The 25,997-nt window shown below is 39.0% G+C and overlaps 2 protein-coding genes across 6 annotated transcripts in view; one reads left to right on the forward strand and one right to left on the reverse strand.

The window, feature by feature from the left end:
- RBPJL (recombination signal binding protein for immunoglobulin kappa J region like) overlaps positions 1 to 6,134 on the reverse strand; it is a 55,813-nt gene extending 49,679 nt beyond the window's left edge. The window contains exon 1 of the mRNA XM_088154550.1: positions 5,995 to 6,134. Coding sequence (XP_088010676.1) covers positions 5,995 to 6,004 — 10 coding nt within the window. The 5' untranslated portion in view covers positions 6,005 to 6,134. The remainder of the gene's footprint in view (positions 1 to 5,994) is intronic.
- MATN4 (matrilin 4) overlaps positions 1 to 25,997 on the forward strand; it is a 52,944-nt gene that overhangs the window by 13,278 nt on the left and 13,669 nt on the right. For 2 of the 5 annotated variants that reach the window (XM_088154549.1, XM_088154545.1), the window contains exons 2-7: positions 15,705 to 15,814; positions 17,767 to 18,336; positions 21,182 to 21,304; positions 22,160 to 22,282; positions 23,165 to 23,287; positions 25,077 to 25,199. In XM_088154549.1, the coding sequence (XP_088010675.1) occupies positions 15,739 to 15,814; positions 17,767 to 18,336; positions 21,182 to 21,304; positions 22,160 to 22,282; positions 23,165 to 23,287; positions 25,077 to 25,199 (1,138 nt within the window). In that variant the 5' untranslated portion in view covers positions 15,705 to 15,738. Of the gene's footprint in view, positions 1 to 10,471; positions 10,613 to 15,704; positions 15,815 to 17,766; positions 18,337 to 21,181; positions 21,305 to 22,159; positions 22,283 to 23,164; positions 23,288 to 25,076; positions 25,200 to 25,997 lie in introns of all 5 variants that reach the window. The other 3 variants (XM_088154546.1, XM_088154547.1, XM_088154548.1) reach the window with 3 other exon arrangements.

Here is a 25,997-nt window from a genome sequence, read left to right on the forward strand (position 1 = left end):
CAACTCTGTGATTTAGATACTCCTCTCAGATTGCAAAGGAAATTGGACAGGATGCATGCATTCCTACCAGCTTACAGCAACATCCTTTTGATCCCAGACCTTCTATGTCATTTGCACACATGGAAAATCAGAATATCAAAGAAAATTGAAATATCAAAGTGGCTAATTCCAGTGACCCCCAGAAATGTAATGAGAGAAGTAACCATCAAAATGTATTATTAAAAATAGGTACTTGGTATCCATCAAACCATGTTATACATCACTATTAAAAAGTAGCACTATCTTTCCCTTTTAAATTTGATGATGAAAAATTGGGATATCAGTGCACTGAATAATTAACCCAAATACTGATCTTTCTTTTGGATAGTCTTCTCCAAGTTAATACTCTCAAGATATGTTAGATTATATTTCCCACATCTCAGCCGACAGGGGATAATAGGAAATGCATTTGAGCTTATCTAGAGGTCAATATTTTGGGATAACCTGCTCTGTTTTGTTTGATGCCATGTTGAAGTATGCTTAGGAGACCAGGTTCAAACCCCAGAAAATACAGTAAAATGGGGTGGAGTGAAGAGAAGGAATGCATATGCTGCCCCCAGCTCCGTGAAGAAGAGGCAAGATTTAAAAAAAGGAAAGAAAATAATAAAACCCTGAACTGGGATTCATAAAATACGTGGTATGAGAAGAAATCTTGCACTAGCAGTTTCTGAACAGTCCCTGTGCTGTGATTAGATGCTGCACTGCTGTGTTATGTTGGGAAAGACACAGAGACCTCTTTCTCATCCAATTAGATTTTTCATCCAACAGGTGATGTGGAGCTATTCTGAGAGGACAAGTCCAGAAGACGTTCTTACAAACCAAAGTAGAAAGAGCCAATTCAGCTATGCACTGGCAGAAATCCAGCACATGATGTGTCTTTACCATCTGAATTTATTTTAAAGATTCAGATGTTAGTCTAAAGCAGATTTCCTTCAACTGGCACCTTCCAGATGTATTGGATTATGCTGTCCATCACTCTTATGTCATGATCCTTGCTTAATTCATTTTGGGTGTATTAGCTGAAGAGACTGAACACATCAGAGGGTGTAGGTTTGGAGAAGATTTGTCTGAAGAGTTTGAAAGTCAGATTATATGGACAAAACAGGAATTATTATAGATACTAGTTTTGTTAAAATAATAAAGGGAAGAGTCAGTAATGAAGGCATAGATGTCCAAAAGTATGATTCAATAAAAATGTAGCAGCCCTATTAATAAAACAGGAACCCAAAAAAGTGACTGGGTTGTTTTTATAAAATACTAGTATGGAAGTCAGGTATTTTATTTGCATAAACAGCATTCTGTCTCAACAGTGGCAGCATCAGACTGACCTTGTCTTGGCCTAGATGCTAAACTGGATGGGTAGTACCAGGTAATATCAACCCTGCAGGCTAGACTGGGAAATTAAAAAAAAAAAAATCCAGAAGAACGTAGCAGGCATAGCTAACCACTTCTGTACTGTTTCAAGAGAACTGCATAGATGTGTCCATGTAATCATAGGGACTAGAACTTGATTCAGGGACCTCTCAATTTTTACATGGCTTTCAGAAGAATGTGAATAAGCAGTGTTATTTACAGCCACAGAGTCTTGTTCCACATTAACTTTCCACTCTCATGGAACTCAGTGATAGGGTTCATGCATCACACCACCATGGTTTAATGAATAAAGTACATTTGGCCAAGTCAACATACCATGCTAGACCAAAACCAAGGAAACCACATTATGACTTAGTTCAGTGTGCGAACCTGGCCAGTGGGACTTGGCTAGGTAGCTACAGATAAGACTACACTCTAAGTCACTCCATTTTCCTCTGTGTGAAAGTTTAGCAAAGTCCTTACATGGATTCTTTAATTAATTTTTTTAGATATGCTGGTGAACTTCAGTTTTATTGGACTACAACTTGGACTATCTCCCAGTATTACCTGTGGTTGTACCTATATGATGCTAATATCTATAATATGTTACAATAACTTTTGTTACATAGCCCACTTTTTTCTTGGTGCAACAGACACAACTGAAAAATAATAATCAAATAATGCAATTATATTATCAGTATAATAATGGTAGGGATAATGACCTTATTATGACAAGTTATAATAACCTCATAAAAAATTTAGAGCTCTTTCTTAAGTTGCCATCTGATGCTCAATGCCCTCACAGCTGGCATGGCAAACGGAGGACGCTTCTTCCAACGTCTAATGAGGTTTGCCTTGGGTTGATGGTCAATTCAGAACATAGCTGGCTGCATAAACAGATATTACATAGCTGTGGTTGTAATGAATGTTAATTTTGTAAATACAGGCAGAAGAGAGAGCCAGACAGAAATTCCTTGTGGTGTGTCATAGAAAGCAGAAGGCACAGATATTAGCAGCGTTTTGGAAACCTTCCCAAATCATCATGTACAATTATTGACTTAAAAGAGTAAAAGATGGGAAGACACTAGTTTCTCCCACATATGCAAAAATTCCTGGGTGGCCTAATGTTCTTCGTGGAATTCTGCAAGGGCTAGGCGGTAGGGATCTTCAGTGCAGTTTCCATGGGCCCCTAGAATAACCACTGGACGCCAAAGCTAAAATAAATTTTGTTTTGCTAAAGTATTGCTGAAATCTTATTAATATTTTCCCTCCTTTTTGGCCATCAAATAAGATTGTGTAAAGGCATCTGGGGACAGAAAAGCTTGTCTGCTGCCTGTCCATTTTTCAACAAACTTATAGCATTTGTGTCTTCTTTTTTATCCATTTTTTCTTGGACACTAATATTTTCAGCATTCATTTCAGTTCTACCCTTCAGTATGTGATTGTCATATCCATACAAATCTCTAAAATATTTTTCTAGCATTTCATTACTTCTCTCACTTCAGGTTCATCCCACAGCATTTAATCACCTTTATTTTTAATTACTTTTCAGGAGGTTTCTTGTTTAGCCCTTTTTAGCCATTTCTAAAACAATTTTTCTAATTAAAATTAATCTGCATTTTCTATTCCTATTGCAACTTTAACCATTCCTTGCTGTCCTTGATTATATTCTTTGCTACTATTTATATATATATAATCTTTAATCTAAGATTTAAAAGATTTAATCGTGTGTGTGTGTGTGTATGTATGTGTGTGTATATATATATATATATATATATATATATATATATATATAAAGATATAATCTTTATCTGCATTATTTGCATGTCATTCTCTTATATTCCCTTGTTTTCATTCACAGCTGTTTTGACTTCAATGTTCCACCAAGCATCATTGTTGATTCTTGTAATTAACTCCACACACTTCTGTCACAGTCTCTTATGAAATTCTTTTTATTCAATTCCAGGCAACTTCCACATCCTTTTTTCCGATGTCCATTTCCCATAGATTCAATTGGAAGATTAATCTGCCTTCTAATATTTTACCATATAGGATTTGTACTTCATGCGTTTGCTTCTCTCTCTCTCTCTCTCTCTCTCTCTCTCTCTCATTTTTATTAAAGATTTTTAAAAAGGAAGATAAAAACTAATATAAAGTAAGAAAAAAAGAAAAAGAAATCAAAGAGAAAGCTAAGAGTGCAAGAAAGGGGAAAAAAGTAAAAGAAAAATAGAAAAGAAAGAAAAAAGATACAAAAAAGTAGTTTCTGATCTTTACAGCAGTTATAAGTACAATTATAAATTTATCTCTTACTCTTTGGTTACAACATAATCATAGTAGAGAGCTGAATAAAACATGTTAAGTGTTGGGATCTTTGAGAGAATATTCAGGGCCCTCAGAAATCCTTTTTTGTATCTGAAGAATTTGCATCAATTTCAGCATAGTTTCATTTCAAATGTCTTAGTGGTGTAGTGCACTGTTTTTAATCTTTCCCTGTGGGAATAGATTTGGAGCCAGTTTAAACAGACTGGTTGAAAATCTGGAGAAGTCAGCTCTTGCTCTGTAACACATAAAAGGTAAAGCGATCTCTCTGCTTTATAAAGAGCTTTTTGTTCAGGGCTGTCTCTGATCACCAGCTATGACTGTAAGGAGCTGGGTCACGAATTGAACTAGAGGTTCCATGTGGGAAACCATTTGTTACTGTGTTAGGGACAAAGACAGATTCATGTTTCAATTATTCTGGACTGGTTTGTTGGCTGGTAATGGGGACCTGATCAAAGGCTGATGGAAAAATAATTACCAGCCCAGTAAGAAATATTTTGTGAAGAGCCATTCTTTCCTCAGGGTGACACACACGGAGGCTCAGAGATAAAATAGTCACCAGACCTCCTAACTTGCTTGGTTATTTTCTTGCTTTGACTGCGTGCTCAGCACAGTCGTGGAAAAAGCAGGTCTTTGCTCTGAATGTAATAATGCTTAGGAACAAAGAGAGTTGCCATATTCGGAGCCAGACCTTGAGTCCATGGATTACGTTAGTGGTGGGCAACTGGTAGCACTCTGTATTATATTGAAGTATCACTTCCAGGATCCATCTCTATTTGTCACGCTAGCTAAATCTGCTGGGCTTTGCAGTTCAACAATATCTGAGTGCACCAGGATGGCCCAGTACTGTTGACTTTGACTGGCCCAGAGTCTCCAAAGTTTTAAGCAGGATTTTTTCTGGTTTTATCTGGAGATGCTGTGGATGGAGTCTGGAATCTTTGATATGTCTGATGTGCTCAGAACTGTTCCAAATATTTCCAGGCAGACTCTTTGTAATCTGATCTGAACAAAGTGGACCATGAGACATGTAATTCTCCTGTTCTTCCAATATATAATCCTTTCTCCAGTGACCTATAGCCCTTGTGGCTTGCCACACTTTAATTACATTCCAAAGGAAGAACCATGAAAGTTGTGGGAACATTTTACTGTTGGTTTTATTTTGTGTTAGCGGAACTCACTTATCTCTATTATGGAATAGAACTGAGTGACCAAATTACGTAGTTTGCATCATTTGTGTGACAAATGAAGCACTAATGTATGTCAATTTCCCACACCATATGGAAAAGAAACAAAAAGCCAGCCCAAACTCCACTGTTTGGAGTATTTCATTCCTACTGCCAGAAAGTCAGTGCAATTTTAATATTGTTGATTTTTCACCTGCCATTAGTGCAGAGCTCTGTGGGGATTGTTCCCACTTAGGCTAATGTTACTGGACGTGTAATTTGGGCCATTTCCAATTTGTACCTTATGCATGGTGGGCTTTTCCACATTAGAAGCTCTGTTCAAGACCTTGGCCGTTATATGTGCTGAAACCAAAAACACTGTGGATCTGTCATTCTCAATCGTTAAAGCAGCTGAATTTCAGTGTACTGTAATACCTAAGGTATTGGACTTGGGCAGAGGAAACCTAGATTAAAGACTCCCTCAACCAGAGAGCTCTTAGAGTGACTGGGCCAGTCATTCTCCCTCCAATGAACCTACTTCACAGGATTTTGGCGATAAAATTGAGTTCTCACAGAAATGCAGTCAAACAGTCAGCCTATCCATCCATTCTAACTGTAGTTAAAAAGCTTTCTCAAGCTTAAGCTTAAATGTATCTTCTTGGAAACAGAATCAGTTGCTGCGTGTTCTTTTTCTGCAAAGATTCCCTCAGTCTTTTCTCATATAAATTGCTTTGCCTGCCAATGTCCTCCATGAAATGTTACATCTCAAGTTGAACTTTGTACTAATTTTTCAGATTTGCTGAGAGTGCAGTATCTAGAGAAAGAAGCCTTTGATTGTGCTGGGTAGGAATTCCAAGAGCTGGAGTCCTAACAATCAGGAGACAATGAGCTGATGTCTCTGGTTGCCCCAAAGGATTTCAACTGGAATATTCAAAGTATTTCTGTTAACAGGTAGCTAGGAATAATAATAATAATAATATAATAATAATAATAATAAGTATTACCAGGCAGGCTGCATTGAAACCCAAAACAGCAGCTATTGCTGAAACTCAGTACTTGACCAATAGCCCATATATGAAACTTGGGAAGGAACAGGGCAAGATATTAATAGGTGGCTTACCTGGCTCCATTACGTGATGAGGGATCCCTTTTTCCTTGTGGTTACAGTATTCTAGGAACTGAAAGGTATTAGCTGTGCCTTCTGTTCAGTCTCTGTTCTTCTCTTTGCTTGTTTTTATACACTTGCAGGAAACTGCAGGTGGAGATAAGCTTTTTGGCTGCTTCCTGTCATGTCTTACCACTAGGCTGCTTATCTCCTGGCTAGTTTTCATGTGAGCCCAAATATGTTATCCCTCCATTTAGATTATGAAGGTCTTTGCTTTGAACAAGCAACCAGTTGTGAGTACTTTGGCCCTAGAGCAAAATGATTTTATTTTGTTTTTTTAATTCCCAAGGCCTCTTGCTTGGATGCTAAGATTTCAGTGCTGCTCAATATTTGCACATCCTTTCCCCAGCTGTTCCCTTACTGCTGATTTCCCACATATATCCTGCTACCTCCATCAGCAGGTAATAATAGTGGATAAGATGGGTAAGACATCACCCAAACTGGTCGCAGACTATTGCATTAGAAAATGGAGCATTGGATGAAATGTTTTCAGTGGGTTTCATCCTGTTCCCTGCAGTTGTCTGCTCATTACTCCTTTGCTTCTAGGCCCAATGTCTATCGCAAGCAGCATGAAAGTGCCCTGGTTCTTATCCTACTATATTCTCTGTCCAAGCAATCCAACAGCAAAGGGAAGAGAAACTACAGAGCAAGTAGCGTATTCAAAATAGTTCTATTAACAAGTATCCAGGAATAAAAAGAAGAAGAAGAATTATCAGGTAGGCTGCACTGAAACCCAAAGCAGCAGGTTTTTCTGAAACTCAGTCCTTGACCAACAGTACATATATGGATCTAGAAAAGGGAAAGGAGCGAGACGTTGCTGTACATTATACCGTAGTGTATTCTACAGTATGGACACTAGACACAAGTCCTATTTAAAAAGAAAAAAAAAAGCAATTACAATTGCAATTCTTAAAGTGTGTGCCAAGAGAATTATAAAGTTAATTCTAATGCATTTAATTGCATACTTCATGAACTCCACTCAATGAGGGGGCTGTTTGCTGAAACTCTGCATGTTTTAGTCTTGCTTCTTTTTGATCTTACTCTGCTGGAATAAGTAGTTTGACCTGCCTACTCTGAACCAAGAGTGGTTGTATCAGAAACAGTTGGCTCTGGGAAGTTGCAGAATTACCTTCTTTAAAAGGAGAAAGCCCATTATAGCACTGTCTGAGTCACCGTTCTAGACTTTCTCCTTTCAGAGAGGAAATACACTTGCATTATGGATTGTTTCAAATCATGGAATTGTTCCTCTGCTAAGGAAAGCTTGTTACCTTTAAATAAAATGAAAGTAATCCATTCCATATTTTGCTTTCTAGAGTAAACATGCACCTCAGCTCATGATTTAATCTTAGAAACAATTTAGCTCTGCTCAGGGATTTCCCTGAATATTGAAGTCTGAAACTGAGTAGAAGAAAGTCTGCATATAGTGGTCTTTCCCACTTATTTCATGGCCCCCACCTTCCTTGCTGATGGCTGTTTCCAGTCTCTTCCTATCAAACAAAGAGATTGAAAGAAGGATCACACGGGAAAGCAAATGGTGCAGCTTCAGACCTTGGGAAACGGGCAGCAAGACAAGGATAGAGCTGGCAGGATGCAAGGATGAAGGGAGCAGTTCCTCTCTCTAGGTGTGTCCCTCTTCTCTGCCCAGTTTTAGGCGCAGCAGGCAATAAACTGGGTTGGTCAAAGGGTTTTGTCATGGCTGTTAAGTCTATAAAAGTGGCCAATGTACAGCACATTCCCAGTGTTGTGCTGCTGGTGCACAGTGGGGAGGCTATTGACTCATAGAAGGAATGATGGAATTATTCACGTTGTGGGAGCAGCCCAGCTAGTGTCATATAATGATATAATAATCTATAGCATGTCCATTGTCCACAGTCTGTTCAAAGCATTTGGAAGAAATGTTTTGTAATTGGTGTTAATGTGAACAAAGTACTTCTCTTAAAGTCATTAAAGCAACCACAGCCTTTGCAAAGCATGTTCGGCTTCTTCAAAAGCTGTCTCCATTCAGATCACCAGTGAAATGAAGTGGTTGCAGATGGCTGGGAATAGTTTTCAAAGCAGCTGCATGAGCCCCATAAAAGAAGCAGTTGCTTTAATGATTCAAAGAGGTGGTTCATTTACAGACATGTGTGCTGCAAAACACCCCTTTGTGTCTTGTATAGCTCTATGAAATTTCAACATATACATGCACGGTTGCAATATTACAGCTTCATTCATATGCAGACTCATGCACATGCAGGCATACCTTTACGTCAGCACGATAAATTAGGATGGTATATGTACTGTATTGTGTAATTCTCCTGCTATGTAACTCATTCATCCTTCATTTTTTGTGCTTGCTTCATCTAGAAACAGAAAAAAACAGGCTGTTTGCCAGCTTGCTCCTGAGGTGAGGTTTGGTTACAGTAGACTTCCAGAAATGTTATTCATGGCACAGCTGCCCCAAACTACTTTTTGGGGTTATCACTGCTTTTCCCGCTCCTACCAAAAGAAAGAAAAAAGAATGTAGGACATGATCAAAACAAAATAGGCTTTAGAAGGAGAGGGTAATATGCACAAACCAATATTCTGCATCAGGGGTCCTTTAGGCTATATTATGGAAGGAACTGGATGACTGGAACAGTGTATGAACCCACATTTAAACCTAAACCACATGATTGCGACTTGGCCCTGTAGCTCATCAGTCTGTGCCTGGTATATATATGAGATCAGTCTAATATGTTTTTTGGGGTATTGTGTCACTATAATAATATAAAAGAATTGTGCCATGAACCCATATGGTTGTTGCATGGTTGTCCGATTTAGACAGATATTGCTGCTTTGGACAGACATAATCTTTCCTCTTAGACCTTTAGCCAATAACATTCATCATTCTGTGCATATGCAAGTGTGTTCTGAAAAAAATACATTGGTGCCAACCCCTTCTTGTGTATTTTGTGAAACCACAGGCCTGGGATTAAGCTTCTTACCAAGGACTGTGCTCTTGAATTGGCTTAAGCCACGTCAGATTTGCCACAGACAGCAGTATACTGCTTTTTCATGTATCATATAGTTTTACCCTGAGTAAAAAAAACACTGGGAAGAATAATTTAGATGTATCTTAATTGACTTTTTTTTTAATGTTTATTTATGTTGAATTCCTTTGGCTTCAGCTGTTGCTCAGAATAGAACTGGCCTCACCCATTAACCCTCAGGGAGCCTTTAGTTCCCACTAAATAGAAATGGTCAATTTTCTTAACTGAAATTGGTATGCATTCAGTTTTCTGGGCTTATTTTTTGGCTCAGATGCAAATTTGAGTTGGAAACTTTGTAGAGGCATGAACAGGACATTTCTGGTGTTGGGGAAGAGAGAGACATGGAGAATATTGTATATGTACAAAAGAGGCCTTCAATAAGATGGAGGAATTATACCCCAGTTTTTAGGAGCTGGAAGCAGCATAATGTGACAAGGTATAAAATGATTAGGAATGAATGAGTGAAATCTTGTTTAGCTTGCAATGATTGGAGAATTAAATCAATTTTATGCGCACTGGAGGAAATCTGCAGAATGAATTTGTGATGCTTGTTCAGATTTGTTCATAATAAATAGCCTGCTTGTCTGAGGATTTTTTTTTTAACCAAATGACTGGGTGTTTGTCCCTTGAAATAGATTAATTTAATGCCCTCCTTTTCTAAAAAGCAATATCATTAATTGAATAATAAGAGTTTGAAAAAAATTTGTAAGGAAATACATGTATGCTTGGAAATAAATATTATAAAATTGAAGCTTTTGCAGCAGGTATGTATGTATGTATGTATGTATGTATGTATGTATAACATTGAATGCCACTGGTTTTTCTCGATCTGATTTGGCTGAACTCAGTGACTTGAGGGTGCTTGCTGTTGTTATTAGTCATATTATTAATTAGATTTATATCCTGCCTTTTTTTTTTCAAAAATTCAAGATTAGGTGCATAATATCCTTGTTTCAAATTTTCCCCACAGCAGTGAACTTGTGATAGTGCCTAGCCCAAAGTCACTGAATGAGTTTCCATTGGTGGGCTTGAACCTGGCTATCTCCAGTCCTAGTACAACTTAATCATGACATCATGTTCTACTTTATTGGCTTTTGATTAGCATGATATATGCACCCATCCATTAATATACATACTGAGCCACTTTAGTTTGTTCAGCAAACTATTTCCAAAACAAATTCTGGCTATAACATTGTATTTTTGTACATCCCATAACTGGGTTTAACCTCAGCATGTGGCAGCATTTCTGTATTGTTACCATGTATTGGTAGGAGTTGAGCTCAACTCAAAGGGGGCTTTATGACAGAACAGTCCTGCTGAATCGTTCAAGGGGTTCATAGTATAGCATTTTGCTTCTCACACTGGTCAACCAGATTCAGGAGGTGGTGATTTACCCCTCTTCCACTGTTGTTCTCCTGCAGCTATTTGGAGGAGTGTTCCCTCCAGCCCAAAGGTGACACTGAGTCTTCAGGACTAATACACCTTGAGAAACCTGTCCTCCAAGAAGTTATCCAGTCCCCATTTAAAGCCATCCAAATTAATGGCCATCACCATGTTTTGAGGTAATGAATTCTACATGTTAATTATATGCTGCACATTTATCTATGGCTCCAGCCTCTGGGGACCAGTAACTGCATGTGGAATTTTCTGAGCGTGTGATGGGCACTATCACAAAACAGCTGCAGTGGTCAACCTGTGGGCTTGTGCAAGCAAAAGAGGAACAAGTTTAAATGGAGAAACATGCGCTCTCCCTTGGCCATGTGAAAAACCTTGTTTCCTCTATGTGTTTGCATGTAACTGGGAGTCAATGTAAGTGTCTATAAATGTTTTCTCTTTGCCTGGGGAAGTAGGAACAAGTGTTATCAGACAGCTAAATCCATAGACTTCCTTTGTGTAGGTAAAGAGAGAGGAAGTTTTAAAAAGAGGCTGCACAAGCTTGATTGTAACAACCTTTGTCTCAGTTTAGCAGCTTGAAAGTAAGATAAGCCTTGTTTATGGCTTAGAATCATATGTATGCCAAGTCGATGTTGGCTTATTTAGGGCTAAAATATCTTGGCTGCAAAATCCAGATGACTGCTAGATGGCAGAAGAAGAATACCAAAAACTCTTCAACTCTTTGTTGTCTTTTAGTTCATTCAAAGTATCTTAATAAAGCAAGCTGTGGATGAACATGAAGGGTTAAACCATATTCTGTGTTCTGCCTAAATTAAAGCATCACTTCTTGATTTCCAAAGGGAAAGACACTTAGGCCCCAAACTGCCTAAAAGTTACATCTTCTGATGGGGATATTCTATACTGCTTCCTGAAGTGCACAAGATTATATTTATTTACCAGTGAGGCAATGTAACTATAGAAGTGCTAAGAGGCCCTTTCCCTAGCATGGATCTGGAACTGAGTTTTTATGTTAAATTTCTGGTGACTTCAAAACGAAATGTTGATATTTTGGCTCATACAAAGCAATAAGTAGCAAATCATTGCTGAGTGATATAAGGTGCAGATTTTGTGTATTAAAATTACTGGACTATAGTATAGATGATGCTTGGAAAAAAAATGAAGGCAATTGAAAAAAGGGCTGGCAAAAGACAAGATGACTAAATTCTATCACTGATGACCCAAGCATGAGTTTACTCTCAGAAGCGGTCCTGGCAAAATGATGTCCACGGAGTGATGAGGAATTAGAACTATAGTGAACAACTGTGTAGTTCTGATAGCCCTTTGTGAAGTTTTTTTCTTAAATAATAAATTATTATTTGAATTTTTTTAAAAGAACTGTTTACATATATGCACCCAGATGGCACTTGTGGGTCAAATCTTTTCAGTATTTTATGATGCAGTTTGACTTTAAACATATGTACACGTGCAACAATGTAAAAAATGCACCAGAACTGATTATATTACGGAAAATGGTTTGTGAATAGTGTACAAAAATGCATGTCTTAGAAGAAAAAGAGATGTTTCTGTCAGACTTTTGTTTAGCTGAATTTGCAAACAGAAATGAAAACCATCTGAATTAAACACGTGGGTAAAATAAGAAATAGAGTGATCACAAAATCTAGAGTTACTTATCTCTTGTCATTAAAACAGAGACTTGAATAAAAGAAGGTGAGCAAAGCTAGAACTTAAGACAGAACTTAAGAAGGATCTTACATGATCAGACCAAAAGTCCAGGTAGCCCAGAATTCTGTCTCAAGGTGGCCAAGCAGATGCATCCAAGAAGCTCTCAAACTGGAAATGTTAGAAATGAAGACACACATCCCCTTTTAAAAAATAATATATACCATTCTAAGGATAAATAATAATTATGAGGTTTAACATGACTTCTGCATCCACTCTTGGAGTAGGGGCCAGATTTCTTTATTTTTACAGTGTATATCCTCTGTGGTGTTTTTACTTACATTAGCCACCAGGAGGCAGTTCATGATCAGTTTCATTCAATTTGAAATACTGGGTTATATTGGTCTCCCAATAAGATTCCTCCAGCCTCCAGAAATTAGACAGGATTTATAAGACAAAGCTGTGGAAATAAGTAGTTTCTGCATGCCACACTCTTTTCAAAATAGAAAGAAAACACCATTCATTTTCTAGTATAGTCACATAGAATCCCACCTTATCCATTGCTCTTTTCTAGAGTATCCGTCCACTCCGTCCACTAAGTGGGAACAAAGTACTACAATATCCTCTGGCGGATAGATCAAATACTGTTATACCTTTAGCGTTTTGGGCATGTCTGGCTCATTAGAAAATGTAAAAATCATGACTCTTCACCACTCCCACCCTGTAAGCTTTTTCAGTCTCCAAGTTATGGAAATTTCTTTCCGTAATGGCAGTAATTGTTAAGGCTTTTCTGGACAAAATGCTGGGAAAAGTTATTGAAATTGTGGAACCTCTGAAGGCTCAAGGCTTCTTTCTTTAAAATCAGATTGCATGTTCATAGCACTTAGGTCTCAAATAGAGTTGCTGAAAAAATATAATAATTTGCACTAAGCTGGTGGCTTCCATTGCAATTATTGCGATGGGGATTTGGGTTCCATCCAGGCCAACAAACTTGCTGAGCTGACAGTTCTGTCCTGGTAGCATGGTCTGCCTGCCACCTTTAGGCATTCTGAGTCTGATCTGGGAGGGAGATGCCCATTCCTGAATCCTATTTCCTCCCATAATTAGAATGTTGAATACTCGAAATGAACATATTCATTTTTTCTTTAGCTATCCCAAGTAATTATTGTTAAAGCTATGAGATTCCATTGAAATCAAGTGGGTATAGTAAGGACTGTAACAACCACTATGTAGGACAAGACAGGCAGAAGGCTAGCAGAACGCATCCATGAACACCAACTAGCAGTCAGAAGACACAATGAGAACTCCTTAATCTCACAACACATGGACAGACTTAACCATAGTTTCAACTGGGAAAGCATTAGCAACTTAGACCAAGCTAAACCCAAAAATGCAAGGGAATTCCTGGAAGCTTGGTATTCAGACAAGACAGCCGTCAATAGGCACATAGAGATAAATAACATCTACACACTATTCAAAAGAGACAATAAAAAGGAAAACAAAAGACCAGAACATCTCCTCACCAGCAGTCACCACCCAGATAAGTAGAGATTAACACCAAGATTATCACCAGACATACAATCAGCAGTAAACAGTACCCTAATCAAGGAACTACCAGATGAAAAAACAAAACAAAACCCACACCCCCACCAACACTGGCAGGGCATGCCTCTCTATATAAACAGAGAGCAAACTCCATTCCATTCTAGCACTGAAGATGTTACCTAGCTGGGTAATGAAACATTTGCAAGAAAACAGCCAAGCTAAGAGAACCCCAAGGACTCCACACTTTAACCCTGAACTACACGTATTTGCTTCTATTGGTACCTTTTCATCAATTTCCTTCACATTAATATCCAGAGGTCCTCCTTATTTCCTTTCCATAGTTCCAAATCCAGTAATATTGGCCATGTTGACCACAATCTGCACCCTTATATTACTGCACTTCTTCTCCTTAAATCAGCTGGGGTCTTCCACATTTAGAAGTCACCACATTGAAAGATATGTTTCTGATTAGACATCTCACTTTGACTTATTCAGGAAGATCTGCTCCTGCTGATAGTTACGCTTTAAGTTTCACTGTGGTTTATGTCAGCTTGGTTAGTGAGTTTAAAAATACCCTGAATATAACTAGAGATAGGTGAAATTGTCAGTTTGGAATTTGGTCAGTTGTTCATTTCCCCAGTGTTTTCAGTTGTGAGAATATGGTGGCCTGTTGAACTCTCCGAATAAACTCTATGTATACAATATATGGTTAATGTAATCATGGATATTCTATTTACCCACTTTTTGGGTCATACAGTACACAGAACCATAAACTAACCAGCCAGGCTTGGCTTGCACAACATACTAGATCAAAATGTACGGTTTGGCATGCTGTACAAAACAGTATAGAGAGAGGGGCTTGGAAAAAGGAACGTCCTACTTCAATAAATTATTCTGGCTTATATACTGAAATGAAGTTCATTAAAGTGTCAGTTCAGCTCTGCATCAGAAAGCCACAATGTTCTCTTGTTTTGCTAGATGAGGAGGAATTTTAATATAATATAGCAGGAGGAATACCACTAAACCACCACATTGGAATGCCTTTCCATTAAGAATACTTTCAATGGTAACTTGGTATTTCTAATACCAACATTTACAAAACTGCTAAAATTACATGGACACTTGCATTATGTTCCCAAAAGAATTGAAACACTGTGCTAGACTCTTAGGACTCTTTATAATTCAGAGCAAACTTGCTGAAGAGTAAGAGCTATACGCTTTGTAGCTTACCACTGAATAACTATCTTTAGAGTGACGTTGTTTTGCATTCAGACTGTGTTATCTATATTGGGATTTCAAGCTAGGTAGCTAACCTTCAGAAAAGATATTTGTGAACAGCTGGATGTAAAAGTAATGTAGAATTTTATCAGAATCTGGTAGTGTCTGTTCTGACTAACACATTTTATTAAAAGGCAATCTCAAAAGATCTCAACAAATATAATGGGTTTTTAACACATTACAATTATTAATTGGTAGGGTACTGGTAATCTTTCACACATGTAACATCTACATAGCCACTCTGTCTTTCCCTCCTCCTCTCCTCCCCCCAATTATCCAATTTAAGTCCTACATCAGTCTAGCCACTCTATGCATTGGATGAAGTGACCTGTTGTTTTTCAAAAGTGTATGCCTTTTAATAAAATGTACTAGTTGGAAATGGCTCTACCGAATTTTCCCTGATTTTTTGCTACCATACATTATCATAGAGAGCCAGTTTGGTATAGTGGTAAAGGCAGTAGGCTAGAAACCAGGAGACCTGGAGTTCTAGTCCCACCTTAGGTACAGAGGCAGCTGGGTGACCTTGGGCCAGTCCCTCTCTCTCAGCCCTAGGAAGGAGGCAATGGCAAACCACTTCTGAAATCTTGCCAAGAAAATGGCAGGGACTAGTCCAGGAAGTTGCCAGGAATCAACACTGACTTGAAGGCACAAAAAAATAAAAATAAAATAAAAAATAGCATGACTCTATTACAATGTCAGATATTTTTGTGAGTCTTGTTAGAAGATGCAATGAAAATCTGGTTAAATGAATAGATAAATTCTCTTTTTGCACTTCAGACTTTTTCCTGAGATCCTGTCATCTTGAAAGTAAATGATGAAGCTGCTGTATATTGTACCTTTTCTTATGCTTCCCTTCACTATGATGGAAGCCCGTCCAAAACTCTTAGGTAAGTACCAGCTAAAATTGTATGGTTTTTAAATAAAATCTGATTTAAAACTTGAGACAAAGCTAAAAACAGATTGATATGTAGACAATCCAGCAGCAAGGTAGATAGACTCAATTATAATGCTGATGGATGCACTGTTAGAAGACCTGAAGGACTAGGATTGGGACAAATTGTCCTGGAAAAAATCTAGCTCTGTGGTTGCCAAGAATTGACATTGATTTGATAACACATAATTAATGTAGTATATGTTGTGAGGTAATGAGATGACATAATTACATCATTTCTTCTGATATTTAAAAACCTAATAATTATGCATTGGCTTTTACTTGCTAGCTTTTAGTAAGACTCAATGTTCAGTAGCATTGCATTCTGCTTACAGTCAAAATAAACCTGACAAAAAGTACTTTTTCAGATAATCATCCATTTAAGAGTGAAGATTCTTTATAATTTACCTTCCTATCAAAAATGTATAATTCAAATGCATCTCAGAATGTATAATCCGAATGTCTCACCAGAAAAAGCTTGAGCTGATTAAATTTGAACAAGGTCGTATTCCTCATTCTCCTTTCTTAGTTGGTGGTTGTTTTTTTGTTTTTTGTTTTTGGCATACTATGCAACAACATAGTGCTGTAGAGTGTGTATACTTTATAGGAAGTTGCAACCAGTCAAGGCTTTTCTCGCAAGTCTAGTATCTATACTGTGTCTACCCTATATGGGTAGGGATTCGGTAGCCCTAATGTGCTACTAAAGTCCCATATGCCACTTCTGAAACTTTATGGTAGCAATCAGAGAAGTATTTTAAATAAATAAATTGGGGTGGTGGAAGAATTGCAGATTAAAAGTGTAGCCCAGTGCAAGTTTAATCAGGGTGTTTAAGTTGGACTAATTTCCATGTAAATATACTGTGGAATTGGCAAAATAATTAGTGGAAACATTTGGAAAAAGGTCCATTGAATAAAACAGTTGACCTTGAATTCGCAGGTCAGTTTCATGCCTTTTCGATCAAATCATTCTTTCTGATCAGTCCTAATTATTTATATATATATATATATATAATTTTTTAAAAATGCTGTGTCTTAGATGTGGGTTAAAATGTAATGTATGAGGCAACTCTAAAATGCTAATGTCTAGTAGTGTCTATTTTTTTTTGCTAGACTGTATGTAAGCAAAAACAAAAAAAGTACTAGTCCTCTACATTTTTCTCAAGCTTTTTTCAATGAATAATACTAACTTTGCTGCCAAGATATGAATATCAGGAAAGGCAGTCTGGCACCTCATAATGATTTGGAGTAGAATTCCCATTGCTACTGGCCATTGGCCTTGTTGAGTATTGATAGCAACTGAAGTCTAAATAAACTTCCTGCCACAATTGATTGGCATGTGGAAAATAATCCTCCATATGAGTGCTCTCAGGCAGGGTCCTTCCAGGCACCTGAAATTTCCCTAAGATTTCCTTATGGTGGACACCTTCGGTTGAAACTCTTGGGATTCCTAAGCAGCTTGACTAAAGTTTGAAGGGCATTTTGTCCAGTAATTTTGGGAGTTACAGTGCCAAAATATTTTGGGGGTGCCAGGCTGCAAAATGGGGCATGAGACTGGTGAAATATTGATGAATGGAAATTTGTTTGGTTCCCCTCTCTTGATATCAAGTTAAGATGTTTCCATTTGGGCAGTGTTTATCTATCAAATGGAATATATTGTACTGAGTATTACTTTTTGTTTAAGGGTATTTTACATGGAATGACAAGTCTATAATTTTGTTTTAGAAGTGTTTACAACTTCTATGTATGTGTGTTTGTGTACTTGTGCGTATGTGTGGGTACACTTGTGCCACAAATCATTCATGTTCTGGATGGAAAAGCTGAAATAGAGTCTTAATTATTAAAGAAAGGAATACCTTTTTCAAGGTATAAATGATTATTAAACCAGTTTTATTATTTTTCCTCCTCCAGCAACTAAATGTAAGACTGGTCCATTGGACATTGTCTTTGTGATTGACAGCTCACGTAGTGTCCGTCCCTTTGAGTTTGAGACCATGCGACGCTTCATGATTGACATCATCCATAACTTGGATATAGGGCCTAATACCACACGGGTTGGAGTGATTCAGTACTCCAGCCAAGTCCAGAATGTCTTCTCTCTCAAGTCCTTCTTTACGCGGGCTGAAATGGAGAAGGCTATAAATAGCATTGTCCCCTTGGCTCAAGGCACTATGACAGGCTTGGCTATCCAGTATGCCATGAATGTGGCCTTTACCATACAGGAGGGGGCCCGGCCCCTTCACAGGAAGATTCCCCGTGTGGCTGTGATTGTGACTGATGGACGGCCCCAGGACCGTGTGACTGAGGTGGCTGCTCAGGCACAAGCAGCTGGCATTGAGATCTACGCTGTGGGTGTGCAGCGGGCAGACATGAACTCTTTGAAGGCCATGGCTTCTCCTCCACTGGAGGAACATGTGTTCTTGGTGGAGTCCTTTGATCTCATCCAAAAGTTTGGCAAGCAGTTCCAGGACAAGTTATGTGGTGAGTAATGAGATAACGCTTGTATTGAGACTGATTTTTACCCTTCTCATTTTCCTTCTACACACTTACTATGAGTGGGCAAAGCTTTTCATTTTGAATGTGAAACTTTATGAAATTTCAAATCTCAAGTATTAAACTGCTGTTTCAAGTGTGAGTCAGTCTATTTTGAGCATTTTGGAAATATTTAGAGCTGGAAACAGCTCTGTTTTGAACATGAAACATAGTTCCCAGCTTGAAACATTTCCCAAATGCTCAAAACAGCCTGTTTCACACTCAGCAGTGAGGTTTTGTGAAGGTTTTCACTCAAAACTGTTCAGAATAAAACGTCATACAACTCTAATATTTATTTACAGACCTTTTTGAGATGATTTGATCTAAAAAGTGGCATACGCACTGATTAAATATATTTAATCAATATATTTCTAATTCTAGTTCCCCTCTCAAAACTCCACTTTTTCATTAAGGCTGTGTTCAGCAGCCATTCTTGGTTTCAAATAACTTATTCAGGAAGTATGTATATGAGTATCTGGTGGGGGGGAGTGGGGGGGTACTGCCATTGCTATTTTTATGTTGTGGTTGTTCCTTCATTCACTCTAATCCTACTACTCCATATGCATGAAGCTCCTTAAATGCTCTCTGTTATTTTACATATATATTAATTAGGGATCATTTTATTAGTTTACACATGGGCTATGCAGAGTGACCCGCAGAGGAGCCAGACTAGAGCTAACTAAATCACTTGAGCACATCCCAGTCCATTCCTTCCTTTGACTTACTCTCTTTTTTGCCTGAGGAGTCTCTGTGGTAGCATGTCCACCCACTTGCATTCATGCTGTTTGTTAAAGTGTACTTCACAGGTTCATAGGATTGGAAGAGACCTTGGAGGTTATCTACTCCCCTGCCCAGGGCAGGAGTCCTCAGACCATCCCAAACAAATGACTCTCCAGTCTTTTCTTGAAAACCTCCAGTGACGGGACACCCATGACTTCAAGAGGCAGGCTGTCCCACTGCTTAATAGCTCTCACAGACAGGAAATGCCTTCTTATTTCAAATTTGGATCTCTCGCTTAAGTTTCCAACCAATTAGTTTTTGTCCTGCTCTTTGGCACTAGGGAGCATAAATCCACACCCTCATCTCTTTGATAGTCCTTGAAGTATCAGAAGACTGCTGTCATGTCTCCCCTTTAGCCTTCTCTTCTTTAGGCTAAACATACCTTGCTCCTTCACCCATTCATGGTTTAGATTTAGCCTCCAAGCCCCCTACTATCCGTGTTGCTCTTCTAGGCATTCTTTCCAGTTCCTCAGCATCCTTCTTGTGGTGAGTAGAACTGGGCACAGTATTCCAGAAGTGCAGCACTTCTTTCTTGCTCCTTGGCTCACAGTCTTTGGAATTGCAATCTTTCCGTTGTTGTTTTGTTTTCCATGTCGCCACCTACACTGTGCCAAGATATAGGGCAGATTGCAGTGCCAAATGAAACTCTGGAGTAAGACGTGATGGAGCATTGCGAGGGTTCTTTGTTTTCCAAGGACTGGACACGCCACAGCTTAGCAGATCTGTACTTAATGCTTTATTGCAGCACACACCTTCCCCACCAACAGGCTATTGCTCTCCACCCTTCTAGGCTTTGCAAGTGATGTTGCCATGTAAATATCTCTTTAATACTCAGTCCTTTAATACTTAGTCCAAATAAAAGTCTCAAAGTCTGTACAGTGGCATACAGCCTTTGCCTTCTTCCAAAAATTCTTACACTATTTGGGATGAGGTGCTGCCTCAGTGTGATTACTCCTTTTCTAGTTGCTGCTGAGCTCCCAGCCAAGCTCCAGGCAGGAATCCCACCAAGATATGCTGCTCATCGTAGGTTGGGGTCCTGGCAGTTGACTGATAGTCCTCTTGCCCGCCTATAATAGCTGCCAATCTCCAGATGTCACCTCTGCTTCCCCATCTGCGTGTGGTTTTCTTACCTCCGTTTCTCCTACACCCCCACTCTGTCTTAGTGTTTGTTTTTGTAAGTTAAAGGCCTCAGTGGTGGTGAGGCTGCCTCTGGACATTGGCACATCCTTGAAAATGCCAGGGTGTGGCTCAACTATTACAGGCAGCTGGAACGCCGGCTTGGAATCTTGTGAGTAAAGTTTGAGTTAGAGAAATGAGTGAATGCATGAGGGATGTGGAGTGGGAAACATTTCTGCCTGGCTGCAGCTGCTGTTCTCAAGCACAGACAGCAACCCCATCTTCATTCCCTCACAGGCACTAAGTTGAAGTGCATTTTGACCTTTCCCCCCCTTTTTACCCCAGCAAATGTTTGCTGGGTTGTTTTTAAATCAATAGACAATTCAAAGGGAGAAGGAGGCTTTACAGACTTGACACCCAACAGCTGCCTTCCCACTTCCATCCACTTAGCAGCAAGGTCTGACAAAATCTACTGCAAGCACATTAGAACCCAGCTCCATAATTGGATGTTCTGATTCTTTTCAGCTCAGCTTAGGAAAATCCTCCTTTAAGACTTTCTATCAATTCACAAAGATTGGGGGGCAATGAGTAGGTAGATATTGGGGGTTGAATGGGTGGGATGGAAGTCTATTCTTGCTCTCTCTGCACCTGTCTACGAAAGTGTGATAACTAACTTCTGTAGATATCTTGTGGGTTTCATAGATACCGGCCAGTCAGTGCTATGCACAGGTGGTGGGTGTCTGCTGAAAATCTATAGGATCTTTTCTATCCAAATTTGTACCTAAAGAGAAAGATATTTAGACTGAACTACATGCTTCCAAATGAACTCCACTACTTTAACAATGTTAACAGTTTCCAGCACAACTTTCTTCTCAGTATACAAACTTACATCTTCCAGGTGTTGATATGTGCACAGAACTTGATCATGGCTGCCAGCATACCTGTGTCAGTATCCCGAACTCCTTTTATTGCCAGTGTAAACCAGGATACAAACTCAATGCAGATGGAAAAACATGCTCAAGTAAGAGTAATAGACTATTTAACTGATGGGTGAGATTTTGAAACCATGTTGTGGGCACTCACAAAATAGCTGTTTTTCTGGACCGAGGGAAAAACATTTAATCACAGTTCTGCTATTGGGTTGCCATTTTTAATTTGTAATGCCTGTGGGATCCATTGGTTCTGGGGGCTGGTACTTTGCAGCCTGCTCGCTTCTCTTTTACATTTTTTATTTTAAAAAAACCTAGTACATCAAGTGATTTAGTAATCATAAAGGGACAAGATCACTGATGTAAATGAGGATCTGTTGGGAACCCCAGAAGTACTAACTAACTAACTATCTATCTATCTATCTATCTATCTATCTATCTATCTATCTATCTATCTATCTATCTATCTATGCACTCACATATAATTAATAGTTATTGATTATGTATTAGTTATGGTACCCAACGTAGTGTTCATAGGAATCAGTGTTCATGTATGTACAATATGTTTCAGAAAGTTAAAGCAGTCTAGACAACATTTTTAAAATGTTTAAATCTGTGATTCAGAGACAGGTGCCATTGGATGGAATTGGTTTTAAAAATTGCTAAGTCATAGAAGAAAAAATTAGAAGCTATATCATGTGGGAATTTTATCTGATGCTTTCTGTGAGTCGCTTGCTAATGGAGATAGCAAAGGGAGAGTCGAAGTACTGCTTATAGACAGAAATATAGCTAATGTGAAAGTAATGAACTAGAAGATAGATCTGTATCTAGTTGGGGTGGGTTAGGATTTGGTTTTCTGTTAGCTGTACCAGTGGTGGACTGTAGAAAACATTTCTCTCAGTCTTTCTGTGAAGGTTCAAACTCTGAGTTCTGTTTTACTTCTGCAGCCCTTGATGCTTGTGCTAATGAGAGACATGGCTGCGAACACCAGTGTGTTAGTTCACGTGGTACCTTCACTTGCCGTTGCCAGACAGGCTATGAACTCAATCAAGACAAAAAGACCTGTAGCAGTGAGTAAACTGTGCTGCAACAGCAACTATAGGGAGAAATAACCATACATGCTGTTGAAACTTGTGGGGGTGTATGTGTTAATTTTCAGCAAGAAAATGGTATAATGAGAAAGGCCACCTCCCCTTGCAATGCTGGGGTCTTTCCTGTCCTCATTAAACTATACAAAAAAGGAGAACTGTGGACCTTCTGATATTGTTGAACGTTCCTAGCAGCCTCAACCCTGCTGGCCAGTGGAGAGGGATATGGTTATTGTAGTTCAACAACCTCTGGAACATCGCAGGTGTTCAGACAGGTGTTCAGTGTTTTCCAACACTGCATTAGATGTGTTCTTCTGTATTTGATGCCAGTGTTGTTTGATGTAAAGGAAATGGAGGGAAAGGCAAATGTTTGTGGTAAATGCTGGATCTTGAGTCCTGCCATTGTGTTAAATCAACATTATAGATCGTTTTACAGGTAGTCCTCAACTTATGATCACAGTTGGGACCAGAACTTCCATCGCTAAGTGATGCAGTTGTTAAATGAGTTGCACCCAATTTTATGACCTTTTTGCCGTGGTCATTAAGTGAATCATGGTCATTATGCAAATCCAGCATCTCCCATTGACTTTGCTTGTCGGAAGCCCCTGGCAATGTCACAAATGGTGATCACGTGACCCCAGGATGCTGCAACCGTCATAAATACATGTCAGTTGCCAAGCGTCTGAATTTTGATTACATGACTGCAGGGAAGCTGCTACGGTTGTAAGTGTGACGACTGGTCATAAGTCATTTTATTCAGTGCTGTTGTAACCTTGGATGGTCATTAAATGAATGGTTGTAAGTCGAGGACTACCTGTATTGAATGTGTGATGTTCTCCTCTAATGGTATCTTTCTTCTTTCAGTGATCAATTTCTGCAATTTTAGCAACCACAGTTGCCAGCATGAGTGTGTTAATATAGTCAATGGATATTACTGCCGGTGTCGTGATGGCTTCACTTTGCAGGCAAATGGCAAGACATGCCAAGGTACATTTTATATATGCCTGACTGTGGCATTATATGCATTAGTCCCTCACATGTAGCCCACACTTAAATGGGCCAAAGGATTATACCTTTGGAATTAGACTGGCAGACCAGTTCAAATAGTCATCCGCTGGAGTTATGAATATGATTCTGATGCTCTAGATAAATAAGCCATGACTGACATATAAAAGCTGCTCTGTAAATGTTTGGAGACTTGTGAAACATTGGGAAATATTTCTGTTCATGTATTTAATTCATTCATTTATATGAAATCCCTGTTAGAGATCATCTTTTGGTTTGAGGGGAGGTATCATCAATAGGTGTACATCAGCTGTACATCACCATGTCAGGTCTAGCCAGAGATGTGGAAATCTTGAACCAATGTCTGGAGCCTCTGAGGGACTGGGTGGGGAGAAACAGGCCCTAGCAAGATGGAGATACTGTTTGTCTGTAAACTTCTGGGTTTTCAAGAAACTTTGGTTCAAGAGTTAGCTTAGGTGGGGTCAAGCTTCTCTTAAGAGTGCAGGTCCATGGTTTGGGATTTCTCACAGCATCTGCTTGAACATCAGGTAGAAGCCGTGGCCATGGGAACACTTGCCCAGCTTCAGCTGGTATGCCAGTTATGTTCTACCTGGTTCCAGAAGCTCTGGTGACATTGACTCATATCCTTACCACCAAACATTTGGATTATTGCAGTGTGCTATTTTAGAAGACAGAAGCTGCAACTGGTACAGAATGGAATGGCCATGTTAGCTGGTGAAACCTGCTATTGCAGAATAACACCTGCACTGTCTGCCAATAGGCTTCTAGGCCCAATTCAAGGCGCTGATAATTACCTGTAAAGCTCTATATGTTGTGGCACAGGGTTTCATTAGGGACCATCTTACTCGAAATGACTCTGCCCATCCTGTGAGGTCACTGAGAGAGGGCCTGCTCCTATGGGTACATGGGCCACAAGGCAGGCCTTTCCTGTGGCAGCCCAACTCTGTGGAACAAACTCTTTCCAGATGTGTGTTTGGCCTTTCGTAATAAAGGCCTTATTGTTTAAGCAGGTTTTGAGATTTAAATTGATGGCTATTTTATCATTTATATTTTCAAGCTGATTTTTAGGGAGTTGGGGGTTGGTTATGTTGGGATGATTATGTTATACATACTGCCCCAGGTTGTCTGAGTAGATGATTTAAAATGTTGGAAAATGAATGAAATGTTGTGGGCGCTTCTGTACAAGTGCTGAGACTCGTGTGGATGTCTCTTACCATCCTTGTAGGGATAGGATATTTCAGCATTACTTACATGCCTGTAAGTGGCCATATTTTCTTGGAAAAAATAAAGGACAAACTTGAAAAGGGGACAAATCTGAAAGAGGTTCATAAGCTTAAAAGAAAGTAATTGTTTATGTTTATAGCTTTGCTTAACAAAGGAAAATTCAAGAGCAAAACCAAGAAAATAAGTAATTAAATTAGATAAATCTAAAGGACAGCTTTCTGAAAGGACTGTAATAAAGAAATAAAGGACTTATCACAAAGGACGTATGTCACCGAACCTATAGGTGAACCAGCATGGGTATCTGTTAAACATTTACTCATTTTTATATCTGAAAGATATTTGAGAGACCAGGACTATTTCTCAGAGCACTGCACAAGTCACCATTTGGTCATAATGCAGCCATTCCCAATCTGCCTGTGGAAGAAGGCAGTTGTAGTTCGACACATTTAGAAGTTGCCCTGTTTGGCAAAATCTGTCTTTGTAGTTCTCTGCATGATACATGACATGCTTCTTATTGGTATTTCAGCCAATGATCTCTGCAATACGGTAGAGCATGGATGTGAATTTAAATGTCTCAGTACCTCTGGCTCTTACCACTGTGTTTGCCCAGAAGGTCAGCAACTGCAGGCAGATAAGAAGACCTGTAACAGTGAGTATCAGGTTCTTTGTGCTTGATAAATGGCTCCTCCAGCATATCGGAGATTTTTCCTGGCTAAGCATCTCATGAAAGGGTAGCCACAGAGATTACTTCAAAGAGATAGCAGACAATAAAGAGTGGTGTTTTCAATGAGAGCCCTCACTGTTGCTAGTGAGTATTTTTACTGAACTGAATACAGAGATGTCTTTCTGATCCTTGGAAACATTTTAGGCCACCATACAATAGAAATAAATGATTTGTTGGGAACCTTAAAGTCATCATGAGAGTTATATTACTTTCTGGAGCTTATTGGAAGTCCCAGAGTGAGTAACCATGGGTTTGAAGAAGACAAGAATGCACTGAATTGAGAAATGCTTTTAGGATTTGTGGTGATGGAATGAAAGGATTGAACATAGTGCTTGGTTCTCCTGTAATCTAGTAGAAAGCTTGGGGTGCAATTTGCAAAGATTCTATGAAGGGAAGTGCAAAGATCCTGGTGTACAAAGCACATCCAGTATATCAGGCATTGGCTAGAGTTAGAGACAGATATAGTTCCCATGCACCCCGAAAGGGTCAGCAGAAAAAAACAAGCTTGATCTAAAATGGGCTATGTCTGAGTCCCAAAGACAGACAAGATTCCAGTGACTTGGATGCATAGGAAGCTATGACAGTGGTGATTTTTGTAGATGAACTGAGTTCCTTTTATTCAGCCACTTCTGCCAGTGATAGAGGAACTGACTTGACTATCATGGCTTAATGTGTTCTGACTGGATTGTAATATTAATGGTTTGAATCCTAGAGGCACATGGT

This window comes from Python bivittatus, unplaced genomic scaffold, assembly GCF_059951505.1.
Source record: "Python bivittatus isolate LINGU-HERP-01145 unplaced genomic scaffold, Pbiv_v1 ctg000700_np1212, whole genome shotgun sequence".
NCBI lineage: Eukaryota > Metazoa > Chordata > Lepidosauria > Squamata > Pythonidae > Python > Python bivittatus.